This window comes from Gymnogyps californianus, chromosome Z (assembly GCF_018139145.2).
Source record: "Gymnogyps californianus isolate 813 chromosome Z, ASM1813914v2, whole genome shotgun sequence".
Taxonomy (NCBI): Eukaryota; Metazoa; Chordata; class Aves; order Accipitriformes; family Cathartidae; genus Gymnogyps; species Gymnogyps californianus.
In genome coordinates, this window is record NC_059500.1 from 15862670 (window position 1) to 15875321 (window position 12652).

The 12652-nt window shown below is 39.3% G+C and overlaps 1 protein-coding gene across 4 annotated transcripts in view; it reads right to left on the minus strand.

Annotated features, from left to right (window-relative positions):
- The window catches only part of NCBP1 (nuclear cap binding protein subunit 1), a 30558-nt gene that overhangs the window by 4942 nt on the left and 12964 nt on the right, over positions 1-12652 (minus strand). For all 4 annotated transcript variants that reach the window (XM_050913668.1, XM_050913670.1, XM_050913669.1 and 1 more), the window contains 9 exons: positions 11337-11447; positions 10011-10075; positions 9202-9264; positions 7805-7879; positions 6601-6704; positions 5637-5759; positions 4314-4416; positions 2872-2965; positions 247-350 (listed from right to left, as the gene is read on the minus strand). In XM_050913668.1, coding sequence (XP_050769625.1) covers positions 247-350; positions 2872-2965; positions 4314-4416; positions 5637-5759; positions 6601-6704; positions 7805-7879; positions 9202-9264; positions 10011-10075; positions 11337-11447 — 842 coding nt within the window. The remainder of the gene's footprint in view (positions 1-246; positions 351-2871; positions 2966-4313; positions 4417-5636; positions 5760-6600; positions 6705-7804; positions 7880-9201; positions 9265-10010; positions 10076-11336; positions 11448-12652) is intronic.

Here is a 12652-nt window from a genome sequence, read left to right on the forward strand (position 1 = left end):
AGTGTTCTTCTTTGGCAGGCTTAGAGACTACTTGCAAAATAACATGCTAGCAACGTTCTTGCACTGTCACATAAACACTCATACCCCGACTCAGAAAGAAAAATGCTGAAGTACATATTTTGTAGAAGAAGTAAAAGCTTAATTGTACCTTTTTCTTTCACTATTCAGTTGTCATAGATTAAACTATGTACTGGCCACTTAAAATAGTAATTCAAAGACAAATAACCCAAGACAAATTCTTGTTACCTAGTAAAATCATGTGCAAGCTCTGAAGAGAAGATCCAGTTTGCTACTGCAGCACAGTCAACAATTTGTGTTCGGATCATCTTGTCCACAAGCACAGCAATCATCTATATTTTGTGAAAGACATTTGCACACACAATCTGTGTAAAGTATTCCAGCCTCAGATAAAACCAGAGATGGTTTGATGCAACTCTACATTAGTGATATTACTGGGTAATTTCAAATACTTTAGGAAGCTGGGCAGTCTAGCCTAAAACTGCTCAAATTAGGGGATCTATATCAATTACATAAAGCATTCTGATTTTGTTTAACAACCATTTCTACTTCTTGTGAAAGTGATGTACCACTCTTTGTTAACATACATACTTCCATACAAAAGCAAAAAATACAAGCATCATAGTTAGAAGTGAGGCCTTAGAGACGCAAGTCCTAGTATTTGACACCGAAGTACTCAAACCAGAGCACATACACCTGTCAGATCACCATAATGAAGGAGCGACTGTTAGCCTACTCTCCTTGAACTGCAACAGCCTTCAAACGTGACACTAAGCTCTTCTCTACAGGACCTATTCATTTCAGGACAGAGCCAGTGCTGTGTAGTCAGTGGAAGTGCTTACTTGCTACAGGCACTGCTGTCATTCTGGGCAGGTTGCAAGCAACCTAGCAGGCAACTGCAGAGAGGAGTTACTGACTAAAGCAGTTGCAAGCTGTTCAGAAAAAAGGCTTATCTTAGTTACTCATGTGCTTGAATGCCACAGTATCCAAGAACCACAGCCTGCACTGTATTTATCCTTACAAGAACCCATTGTCAAATAAGGAAGTGTAACAAAGCTCCTTTTAAGGAAGGAAAATTAAAATAACTGAATGAATCATACAGAAGACTCAGCACTCAACTTTCAAGTCCCAGGATAGCATCCTATGCTCTATTTGTCTTCCTGTATTGTCAGGAATAATTTCTGATTATTTAGCCTGATCTTCCAAGAAACACAGACCTAGGATTTTGAGAAAACATTTCACCTCAACATTAAAAGTTTCTCTTCATGAAGTCACCACTGCAACCTTGCTTATAGGCCCAGGGACTACTGATTCCTATTGCTAAATCACTATTTGCAGCATAGATCACTCATTAGCACTATATGCCTTGTGAACACTACTGGTAGTCTGAACCAAATCAAAGGACGTTCCCATAGGCATGGGATTAGGGGGAGCAGCATGAACACAGACTCGGAACAAGAGTCCTGCTGTCCAGGCACCACTTCTTCTGTGTGCCAGGGAGGTTGTGGACTCAGGAAAAAAAACAAGTGCTTGACCAGAAGCAAAACACTGAACTGCGATAAATGCAAGAGAGGAAAATTTAAGTTCCATGATCAAGTAGAACAGCAGACCTTTATAACTTTTGCACTTGGTATTTTTTAAAGTGATCTTGATTTATTCATAAAAATCTAACATGACTGTTTAGCCTGGGTTTGAAACCTCCATCTCAGTTTGGTCATGCCGCAATACAAAGGAACGAAGAGGAAGAGGATACGGATATTAGATTGCAGTAATGTAATTTCTTCTGATCCAGTTAAATGGCAGTAAAAAGTAGGTCGACTGTAATCGTCACATTTTCAAGGTCAGTAATTTGGGTAGGAAGTTTAATATATTTTTAAAAATCTTGCTTTTTTGATGTTTTTACTGTAATTCAAAGAGAGGCGACATCTTGCATAGGTAACTTCTAGGTGCTCAGTTTTTCCCCTAGGGAATGGGCCACAGGTCCAGCAGCAGATGCAAGGATTACCCCTTGTTCTCAGTGGCATCGCTTCGGAAAGTCTGGCCTATGCAGCTGTGAGGTACAGTCCACTTTCAAGCACAATAAAGTAACACAAACACACCAGTAAGGAATACATGAAATAATTAATACAGGCAAATTCAGCTTGAGTTCCTTATCGATTTCTATTTATAGAAGAATGACAGTTGAGGGAGAAAACAACTGCTGTGAAGAAACTGAACTGCTTAAACAACTGAGGCATTTTTCATAGGTCTTTTAGGGTGTTATTTCCTCTGGCTCAAGAATGAACATAATCATGGCACTGTCAGACAGATCTGTTCTAACAGTCACTGACTGCAGCTCTACTCACTCTGCCCACACACAACAGTGACTCCAACATGAGCTTTGCGGAATAACTGTATGGCTTTCACCAGCAATTGGGAAAAAAAAAAAATCCCTAAAACCCCCCAGGTTTCCACATTTCTAAGAATGTGGCCTGCTTTTGATACGAGATCTACATCTTATTTCAATTTACACATCTACACTGTTTTCCAATTTTGAACAGAAACATGATTTTAGCAAAAGTTATTCTCTTGTACGACAAACAGCATAGCATGAATCTCAGTCAGAATGACAGCCTTTGCCCTCCCACAATGAACTCTGAGGAAGAAGTAGCCTCACTGACGGTATATATTTCATGTCCAGCCTTCATTTTAGTCACTAGTAACAACAGTAAATATAATTTGAACTTTCCTTCAAATAAGACAACAATAGACAAGTTATTTTTAAAGTATATAAAGCAAACTGTAATGTTTTTTATTAAATATGACCTCTGTGAGTTGAAACTCACAAAGATACTTGACGTTGCAACCTCTTACCTGTGGATGATTCTTCCAAACCTCATATACAACCCTCAGAACATGGAGTTTCCCCTCATCACTTTCAGCAAGCGTTTTGAAGACTTCATGAAACCTTTTAATACATGCAAGTAGTCAGTGGAGGGGTTGGGATCAGGTCAAAAAAGCAGCAGATACAAGGCAAGTGGTTTAGATGGGCCAAAAGAAAATTTTGTGACTATCTGCAGCAATTCTTGAACAACTATTCCCTGGAAAATATAACCATCCTGAGCTAAAATAGGCTACAAAGACATGACAGCTCCTAAAAGTAACTTAAATCTTAGTGGTGAACCTATTCCCTGAAGCTGGGCTACATTTCTCATACTCTTCAAAGCAGGAGGCACTTTCATGCTTCATGTGCCTATCTATACACAGCTGGAGCAAAATTTGCTGCCTTTTGAGCCTTAGACCTTCCTCTTGCTATGCGTTTCCATAACTTTAAACACTTATCCAATCTGCCTTTTTGAAGGAAATGCTGCTAAAAGCCTCTATTTTAGCAGAGTTACACTGACTGCTACACAGCATTCATAACCCAGCTTATTGTAATATAACTATAAAGCATAAGAGGCTCTTTTTGATCTCATGGCTGCCACTGTTGGTGCGTAGCAGTGAAAATACCATGGCTCTAAGTATTCATGTCACCCTGCCTCTTGTACCACTGATTGCAGGTTACTATCTACAGCTTCTTATCAACATTGCCTCTATAAACCTCCTAGGTGCATGTTTTTGTAACAGCTTTATATATCTTTAAGGACATATAGAAAAATAATTCATTAAGATGCACGTGACTACCTTTCATGTATCAAGGTCACTTAAGTGCAACTCCAAAGCACACAGGATTAAAAATTAGTTATTTTATCTCATTTTACTAAAAAAGGTGCAGTAAATTCTTTAGAAGTTAAAGCATATCTTTAAGGGATGCACTCTGAAGTATTTTAGAATGGGCTTTACTGTGCTTTGGTAGACAGAAGAAGTTTACAGCAGACTGTTTTGAAGTTTCATGTTTTCTTTTTCTTTCCTCATCTTTTATATAGATGTAACTGTTCTAGAGTCATATTCATAGTACAAGATATCGCGGTGGGAGCTACCCAGTCATTCAAGCATAAGGAGAAACCCTTGTTCCTCACCATAATCAGCAAATGAGTACTTCTGAAATGGAGTAATGTTCCAAACCTGTCCCATTTGTTTGATTTACAGCACGTGGCTGTAATATACACACTTCTCTTAATTCCATTCACATATATAACCTAGGATTTACACTACCATTCCTTCAGCAAGCAGTGTCATTAGTTCTCCTAACCATATTGCATTGTGGAGCACCTAAAACATCGCTGAAGCTTGCAGTCCAGTTCTTTTATCACGCATTTCACTGTCAGAATTAAACAGTTCTGTAAGCCCCAAAATAATGCACATATTACACTTACTTTGCCAGGGCACTGAAGGAGTGGCTGAAAGATTTTGCAGCTAGATGGAGCAGAGTCTGAACAAAGACTTCTATTTTCAGAGGGTTGAAGGTAAATCCTTCATCTGCAAGTTATTTAAAGTTGAAACTATAAGTACTTCAAGCAAAGCACGTACGCTACTCATAAAACTGTAGAGATAACTTATGGTTTGAACTCATTTCACAAAAAAAAGTTTCATCAATAGGGTTTTGCAAGGCTGAGCAGGGAGCTAGTAACGACTTTACAAAATGTGCAGATCTTCAGGCTCCCATTTTGCCATGGAGAAAACATGCAGAAAGAATTCCAGGTCAGTGAAGAAGCTATCAGAGACACAGCCACCCGACCAACATGTAACAGCACTGATGGACAGCGACAGAGAAAGACAGCAAAGGAAACTGCAGAGTTATGCATCAAGCTGAAGGCCTGGCAGACCATAACGAAGGGAGAATGGATGAGGAGAGGGGAAGGTAAGGATGATTAGGATACAGAGGTTGGTTGGTTATGACATGGGAGAAGGGTCCAGCAAGCACGCATAGCAAATATGGGTACTAGGAGCGAACGGTGCCTCCCCCTGAAGACAGGCAGGAGAGAGAGCACCCACATGAGTGGGTGATGCCTAAAGCAAATCAGGAAACATGACAGTGGATCCCAGGGCAAAAAACCAGATCGTTGCTGCTCTCTGCTTGCATAACAGAACACTTGCAAATGTTACAGAAATATGGAAGCTGTCCCCATTGTAAAGATCATTTCTTAATTCTCTGTCTTGCACTCCTTCTCACTCCCTAAAACACACAGGGTTTAGGAATCAATGCTGTCTGTGGCTGCAAAGCTAAAATGAACGTGAGTGGAGTCCCATCATGAGTTTGTATCTATGGAAGACTACAGCCAGCAGGCTGGCTATCTTATCTGTTGTGGGACTGCACCAAGGGGAGAGAAGCTCTTAGACAGGGCACAAGCACTGAATCTCAGGGGTGAGGATAACAGCATGAACTGCACTCTGTTGCTGAAGGAAAAGGAAATGTTGAATTCTTTCATGCTACCTCTGTCAATAATCACAAGAAAACACACCTCAAGCACCAGATTACCTCTGTTAAGAAAAACAGGCCTGCCTCTGCATGTAAGATGTTTACAAAAAAAACCTAACAATGGTGTATTATTTCCATTTACTGATAAATTGAAACCAGCTATTAGAAGGAAAAGCATACAGTTCTGTTAACCACCACACTCATAGCTCCAAAGAATGGCAGATCGGTCTACACACAAAAGAAATTACAGCCTGCCACAGCCTAACAGCATATATCTTACCATCATCATCATCCTGGTTTGGATTAGGCACATCTTTTAAAATGCTGAAGATTTCATCATTACTGGCCTTATTTTTAATTGCAATTGTTAAACAGAGTGCCACAGTATATCCAGGAAGAGACCCTAAACAAAAGCAAAGAGGTAACAAATATGTAGAAGGCAAGTGAGTGTTTTTAACATCAGTCTGCGTCTCAGAGAAACAAGTACACTTCCCAGCTACACCTAAAACTAGCTGTTTCCAATACCATTGTCCACATCACTATTCCATAAAATTGCTCAACACATTTCCTGGTCTTCACATTAAATTCAAAACTTTCAGCAGAACCTTTAGCGCTGAGGTCAGGTAATCACTCTCCTGTCTGAAGCTCTACTTCAGCTTCCACCAATTTCCTAAAAATACAATACTTTCTTGTTTTTCCTCACTGTATCTTTGATGATGACACTTTTATGCTTAGGATTGTCTTTACACTGAGTAATAAAAGGAATAATAAGGGTATCTCTCTACCTCAATCTTTACATCATCTGCTGCCTCTGTATGCTTCATTAAACCAAGTTTACTGGTAGAAGTTTCATGAAGTTCAAAAAATAAACTCACATTATCACTTCGTATGCTGACTTTTGCATAGTATTGTGCCCAAACAGGGGAAATAGATGAATTTTCCAATTTCAGACTTCTGGCAAACAATGCTGCACAACACCACAACCACCTCAGCAAGAGTAACTTCATGTATCTGGATTTTCTTTTCTTCATAAAGTAACAAAGAGGATTATATTACAGAGATCCAGGCTTAATATATATTAATTGCTCACGTGAAGCATATTTACCCATATGAAAATAATGCATATTTATTTCAGCTGTATTCCTCTTTATGAAGACAACTGACACTACAGTCAATCTAGTGTTCTCCCTTGCTCTGAAACACTATTTTCTTCAACTTGACCCCTCAGTAACTTTAATACTTACTATTACTTTCATCTCCGTATTTGTAAATGCACACTGGATTAGCAGGACTGAGGACAGAAAAACTTGCAGGAACAATGTCTATTATTCGCTGATGGTAGGAGAGTCTGGAAATAACAAGTTTCACATCAGTAGAATTAAAATGGGAATAACACCAGGGCTAATTCTAAAGTGACTGCTTTATAATGGTTTTCCTGTATTTAACTTTCACAGAACAAAAATCAGGATGTTTATACAACAGAATGGTAGTTTCTGCTGGGTAGTAAGAGCTAAGTAAACCAAACTTACTAGTAGATGCTTTCTATTTGAACTCTGTGATGCTAGACTTTCATCCTCATACAATTAATTTAGCTTGTGAAAAGATTTAGAGACTGCCTGGTAGGATGTTTTATGCAAAAGCCTAAAGATGCGCTGCAGAAAACTAGTAAGATGTTGGTGCTCAAAGCAGAAAAAATACTAAACTGGATGTCTTCATTTTACTTTCCAGCTTTCACTCCCACAAAGGCTTAATTTTGCTACCAGAGTTTTCAGTGAAATGGAAGTATGCCACAGAAAAACTGCATTTGCTTTGCAGCACAATACTTTCACACTTCCTATACTGAATTCACACAAAAACAGATAAATGTTTTCATGTAGGATGCTGAATAACATAGGCTTTTGAACATTTTGCTCTTTCTCCTATATCCCTCTGCCTCAACAATTGTAAGTCTAGCCCTGATTGTGTACTCTTGTTGTTGGGTTTGAGGTTTTTGCTTGTTTGTTTGGAGGGCTGTTTGTTTTAAGGTCAATCAACATCAGAGGCACCTAGAAGAATCAAGATTAGATTCTCAGTTTTTAGTATAACTAATGATCAGTTCCCTCCATTTCTGTGGATACTGAATACTTACCAGGAATATTGCCTAAACTCTATTTCTGTCCATGCCTACAGTGAAGCATGTCTTTTTGTAACTACAGGTGTGCATACCTGGGATAGCTCACTACCATCTGCTCCACCTGTTTCTCTCTCTCTCTAAAGTAGTGTCCTAAGTGTCCTACAGCAGGTAAACCAGATTAAAATCATACAAACAACAGACTCATCTCTTAAGTGAAACTGCATTGTAAGAACAGATGTGCGTAAGACAAGAGTCAAGTTAAAAGGAAGCTGACAGTATCCAGAAGCAAAGATCAAACTTTGCCTTGAATGCAACTATCAAAAGATCTTACTTACCGCATGCACTTTTCCAAAACCTCTCTCACAAATTTGGGTTTGGGCTTTTCAAGGTCCTGAGTAAGACAATCTGACCTATCAAAGGACAGGATGCAACAGCTTTTAGCAAAAAGAATTTGTGCTTTAGTCTCTTTTTGGCTTGATCTAATAGGTACAAAACAATATGGTCTAAGGACAACTGGAGTGCTTGACAGTTTTACAGTGTAGGCAATTTTAAGACAATGAGGTAAGTTTATCATTATTTCCTTATTGGCCATTAGCATTCTTGGAATCTCATCTCTGTGTGATATATTTTCAAGTAGCTTCCCTTCCCCCACTAGATTAAAAATAATTTGTCCTTATGGTTGGCTGGCTTTCATTTTCCTTAGGAAAGGAACCTTGTGTGATTTCATAGTCTGTTCCTCCCTCACAGGAATTTTTGAACTTCTGGCTGATTTCAAACGCATTTCAGATAAAGAAAAGTCTCAAATACAGTCACTTGCGAGATTTGTGAAAAATGCTAGCTTGTGAGAGAGACCCACAGAAGCACTGCCATCAAGAAACATCCAGGCAAAGAAAAACCAGCTCTTTGACAACTGCTGCCTGGTCAGTCAACACGGATGTATACTAGGATAGCCAGCAAGCACTTAACTTCACATGAGGACAACATAAGTAAAGCCACAAAAACATATCACAAGAAGGGCTGCACCCTTCTCCACATGGACACTTGGGCAGATCAGCTACGGAAAGCATGTACGGTAGCAGGCTGTGGAAGTTACTGTAGGGAGGACTTAACCCCAAGGTGATCTCTCCTGCTACATGAGTGCCTGGAATGGAGAGCTCAGGGGAACCTGTGGTAGACATTGATGGAGTCCAGGAAGCTCCTGCTAGAGATACGAGTTCAAGATTTGGCATGGGAAGAATGGATGGCAGGGCCAGCTCTGATGGAACCTCAGGCGCTAGGATTTGGCAGGAGGGAAACAGATCACAAGGTCTCAAGGATAAAGGTTATAATGAAAGGTTTAGGGTAGAACAGAGAGCAAGATTACAGAACCAATACAGGATACAAAGAGTTAGGGCAAACCATTAAAAGTAAATTGGGGAGTCATTTTGGAAAATTTGCTAGCAACTGGCTGAGGGTGCAGGACAAATTAAAGAAATTATGTTCCTACTTCCCCTGTTTAAGGAATGCTTACACTGGCTTGAGATTTATCACAACGTTCACCAGGGACAATACAGTGACTAAAGAGATTATCAAGATAACCTACTACTGAGTGGTGGTGAACAGATTAAGAAAGATCTCTAAGAGTTGGAGGAAAGCAATTAACAGGGCCACTATGCTGTGACACTTTCTGGATAAGTTTGAAATTTTAAGGTTTTTGCAATATCAGGTTCGAATCAAAAGGAGAGAAACTTACCAATCTTCCCAGCTCCAACGGAACTGAAAGTTGCTCAAGTGGTGAGAAAACCAGTTAATAAATCTTTATTAAAAGAAAAAGAAAGCTCCATTAAATGTCAGATGTGCAGGAAAACTTTCAGCTGAGATTTTCTTATAAATGCATTCTACTTTTCAAAGGCAAGCCTAAACTCTAAAGCTATTACAGCATTAAACAGGCGTTTGTATTCACAGATACAAAAGACTAAGTTCAGAGAGTCAGAAAGAAGCTTTTATGGACAAATAGACAGCCTGTCATGTTCTGTTGTTTCATACAAAGAGATGACCTATTAAACTAACAATTAAAGTGTAAACTTACTGTGAATATGAAACTTTCATATTTTTGATGAGTAATTAACAGCTTTCCTACACAATGCAGACTTCACTCAAAGGGCAAAATCACCACCACTCTCCTCCTCTGGGTGGCACATATGCCATTAACTCCACTTCCAAGTCGCCTCCCAGACTACTAGGGAGCAGGCATAGTACCAGATAACAGAGTACTATGCAACTATGAACAGCTTTGAACACAGAAAAGTTGTCACCAATCTTAACTGTCCTGTACAGACAGCTAGACTCACGACCTCCGGGGGAGTGTTTCTGGGAAGGAGAGGCAACGAGTCAGTCCTCCACCTTCTCTTCAGATTGCTCAAAGCCAGAGCCCAGAAAACATTTTGAATAGCACCAAGAAGTTCTAACAAGGATTTCTGACTACTCTTTCCATAGCGTCTTCATTTTTCCTGTACATTCGATACTGAGGAATATTTTCCATCGTCTCCAAAACACATTTACCTGTCCACACATGTTGTATTCATTGTATCCAAACGCATGTAGAGCATTTCTGTGGCTTGTGCAAGCTGAAAGTTTCTTATTAAGGTTTACAGAAAAGCACTAGGTAAGTCAGATGTTATTCCTTTCAGTTTTTTAACAGAATGTCATCAACTTTTTGTACCGAAAGCTCCCTGGGTCTACTCCAAAATCAGGTAAATGACAGTAAATCAACAGTGGAAAAAATGAAGCTTATTGTGAGTTCTACCTTCTCATCCCAATCTGTTTTTCTTCCATTGCAATGAGACTGTTGGCTTCTTCCATAGAAGCCAGAATTCGCATCATGTGACAAGCAAAACTGCATTGATATGAACAGACACCAACCTCCTTATGGTGTACTTCTCTAATCTCACCAGTCTAGCTTCACAGGCTGCTGTTGATGATTATCCACAAACAATCTCTGATCATCACTGAAGGCTTAGAGAAAGTATGTCTATACTGACTTTACCCAAGAAGGCCTTTATCCTTCTTATGGTGTCCCTATTAACATTAGAAACTTTCTGCATGGACATCCACCCAATTCTAGAAACAGACTTGGCTCTAATCATTGAGATTATGTGATTTGTAAACAGTGAGTGGTATCATGAAATAGAATGAAAGTTTGGGCATGAAATGAACTGTGGATAGACATCTGTTAACTGTCCTCCATTCTCAGTCTGTAGCTTGATCTAAAACAATGACCTAACACGATCTAAAGTGGCAGCAAAGTAGGGGCAATGTAATAGCCAGAATTAGCTGGGAGTCATGCCTCCTTCCTCAGCATTTAGCCACCCTGTCTGAGCTGACAGATGATTATTGACATTTTGAATGCTCCTAGTGGGAGCACTGAGTGGGAACTCAGGCAAGTTCCTTTAAATCATCTGCTACACCTCCTACTAAAAAAAGAGCAGGAGCACTCACACAGTTGTTAGAACAAAAGATCAAGTCTGTCACTTCCTTTCCTTCTCAGCCTTTATTGTGTCTGTGACCATGCCACACACTGTCCAGACCTAAACAGGCTGTAGTGACAAACAGGAGTACTGTATTTTACCCCCTCACCAAGACAGCACTTCTTGGGAAGGTCAGACAAAGTACCAGAACATTGTCCAGAAAGCTGAAGAGTCTTGCCCACTTGGCAAATCTAGACCTGTGCTAAGTGGGCTGTGCTGTTCTTCCATGTGAGTGTTCCAGTTTCGTGCAGCTGCTGTAAAATATTAATACTGCAGTATTTATTGCTATCCTATCATCTACAGAACAAACAGAATAAAGACTGCATTTTATAAATGCTCTCCAGCAGCACAGAAAGGATACTACTTGTGGTAAAGAGCCAGGCTGAAGTTTGCACAGTTCAATCAGGAGCGTTGTGTACATGACTTCAATGTGTGGTGGAGATGGAAGTTGAAACAATTCTGCAAATATCACCTGTAGGAGAGGAAGGCACAGAATCAGAGCACAGTCTGACATGCTGTGCCTGCACAACCCTCAGCTTCGCAATAGTGGCCATCAATCTTAAACAGTTACATACCCAAAAAGGCCCATATTATTCTGTCAAATGCATGTTCCAGGAAAAAGAGAGAGAAACTTAAAGGTAGTGGTAACCCTACGCTGTACTAATACAGTCCACTCTAACTGCCCTTATTTCATACTAACGCAACACCAGCATCATAAATATATTACGTCTAACAAATACACCACGTAACTGTAGAAATGGGCATAGTTATAATATGACCTACTGCAGTGCTACCACATGATCTGAGAAAAGTGGAAATCATCTGATCCTCTTAAATAATAGATATAAATATTGAACATATTAAATGAAGCCTAAGCATTTAGTATGAAAGAGTATTTGCATTAAAATTACATCTATATCTTTTCCATTGTGTCCTCTTTTCTCTTACACAAAAACTTACATAAATAAAGCCACAAGCTGCAACTGAAGATTACAACCAACATTTCATACAACAAAAATATATGCTCAGAACCCCTTGGCAAAGGATCCTTCTAAGAAAACTGAAAACAATCCTGCAGTCAGCATTCGTGTTTTTATTTTCACGTTTGCCTATAATAACAGCATGTCAGTCTTTGAGGGCTACGAAAAGATCACCATTGTACAATACTAATTTCCGAGTTTCTGTTTATTTTGCATGCCATTCTCAACTAGATTTAAATTACATCAAAGGAATCAGGAAACTTTGATTCATTATGGTTGGTCAATTTCCTCTTTAAACTTCTGTATAAACATGGAAGAATTGAAGCTTAAATGAGTAAGCTTTAGAAAGTCTTCTTACTGGTGTAAGAAATCAACATCCATTTATAGACTCCACAAACAGCACATGGAAACACATTGACTAGAACTTGTTATTCTGAGGAAGGACTTGAAAGCATGAAGAGACTATAAGGAGGTGGAGAACCTTTCCATGACAGTATAATTTGGACATACTGTTAAGACAGATATGGCAAAAAGGTAGGGGGGGACCCTGTTAGGTAGAAAACTGCTCCTTTTCTCAAAACAGGAAATAACAACTGGATGATCAGTCATGACCTGTTTGAGATACTGCATAAAACTGTATTTGTGATATTCATCACATGTTCATTATCAAATGTTCAGATTAAGTGTTTCAAACTGG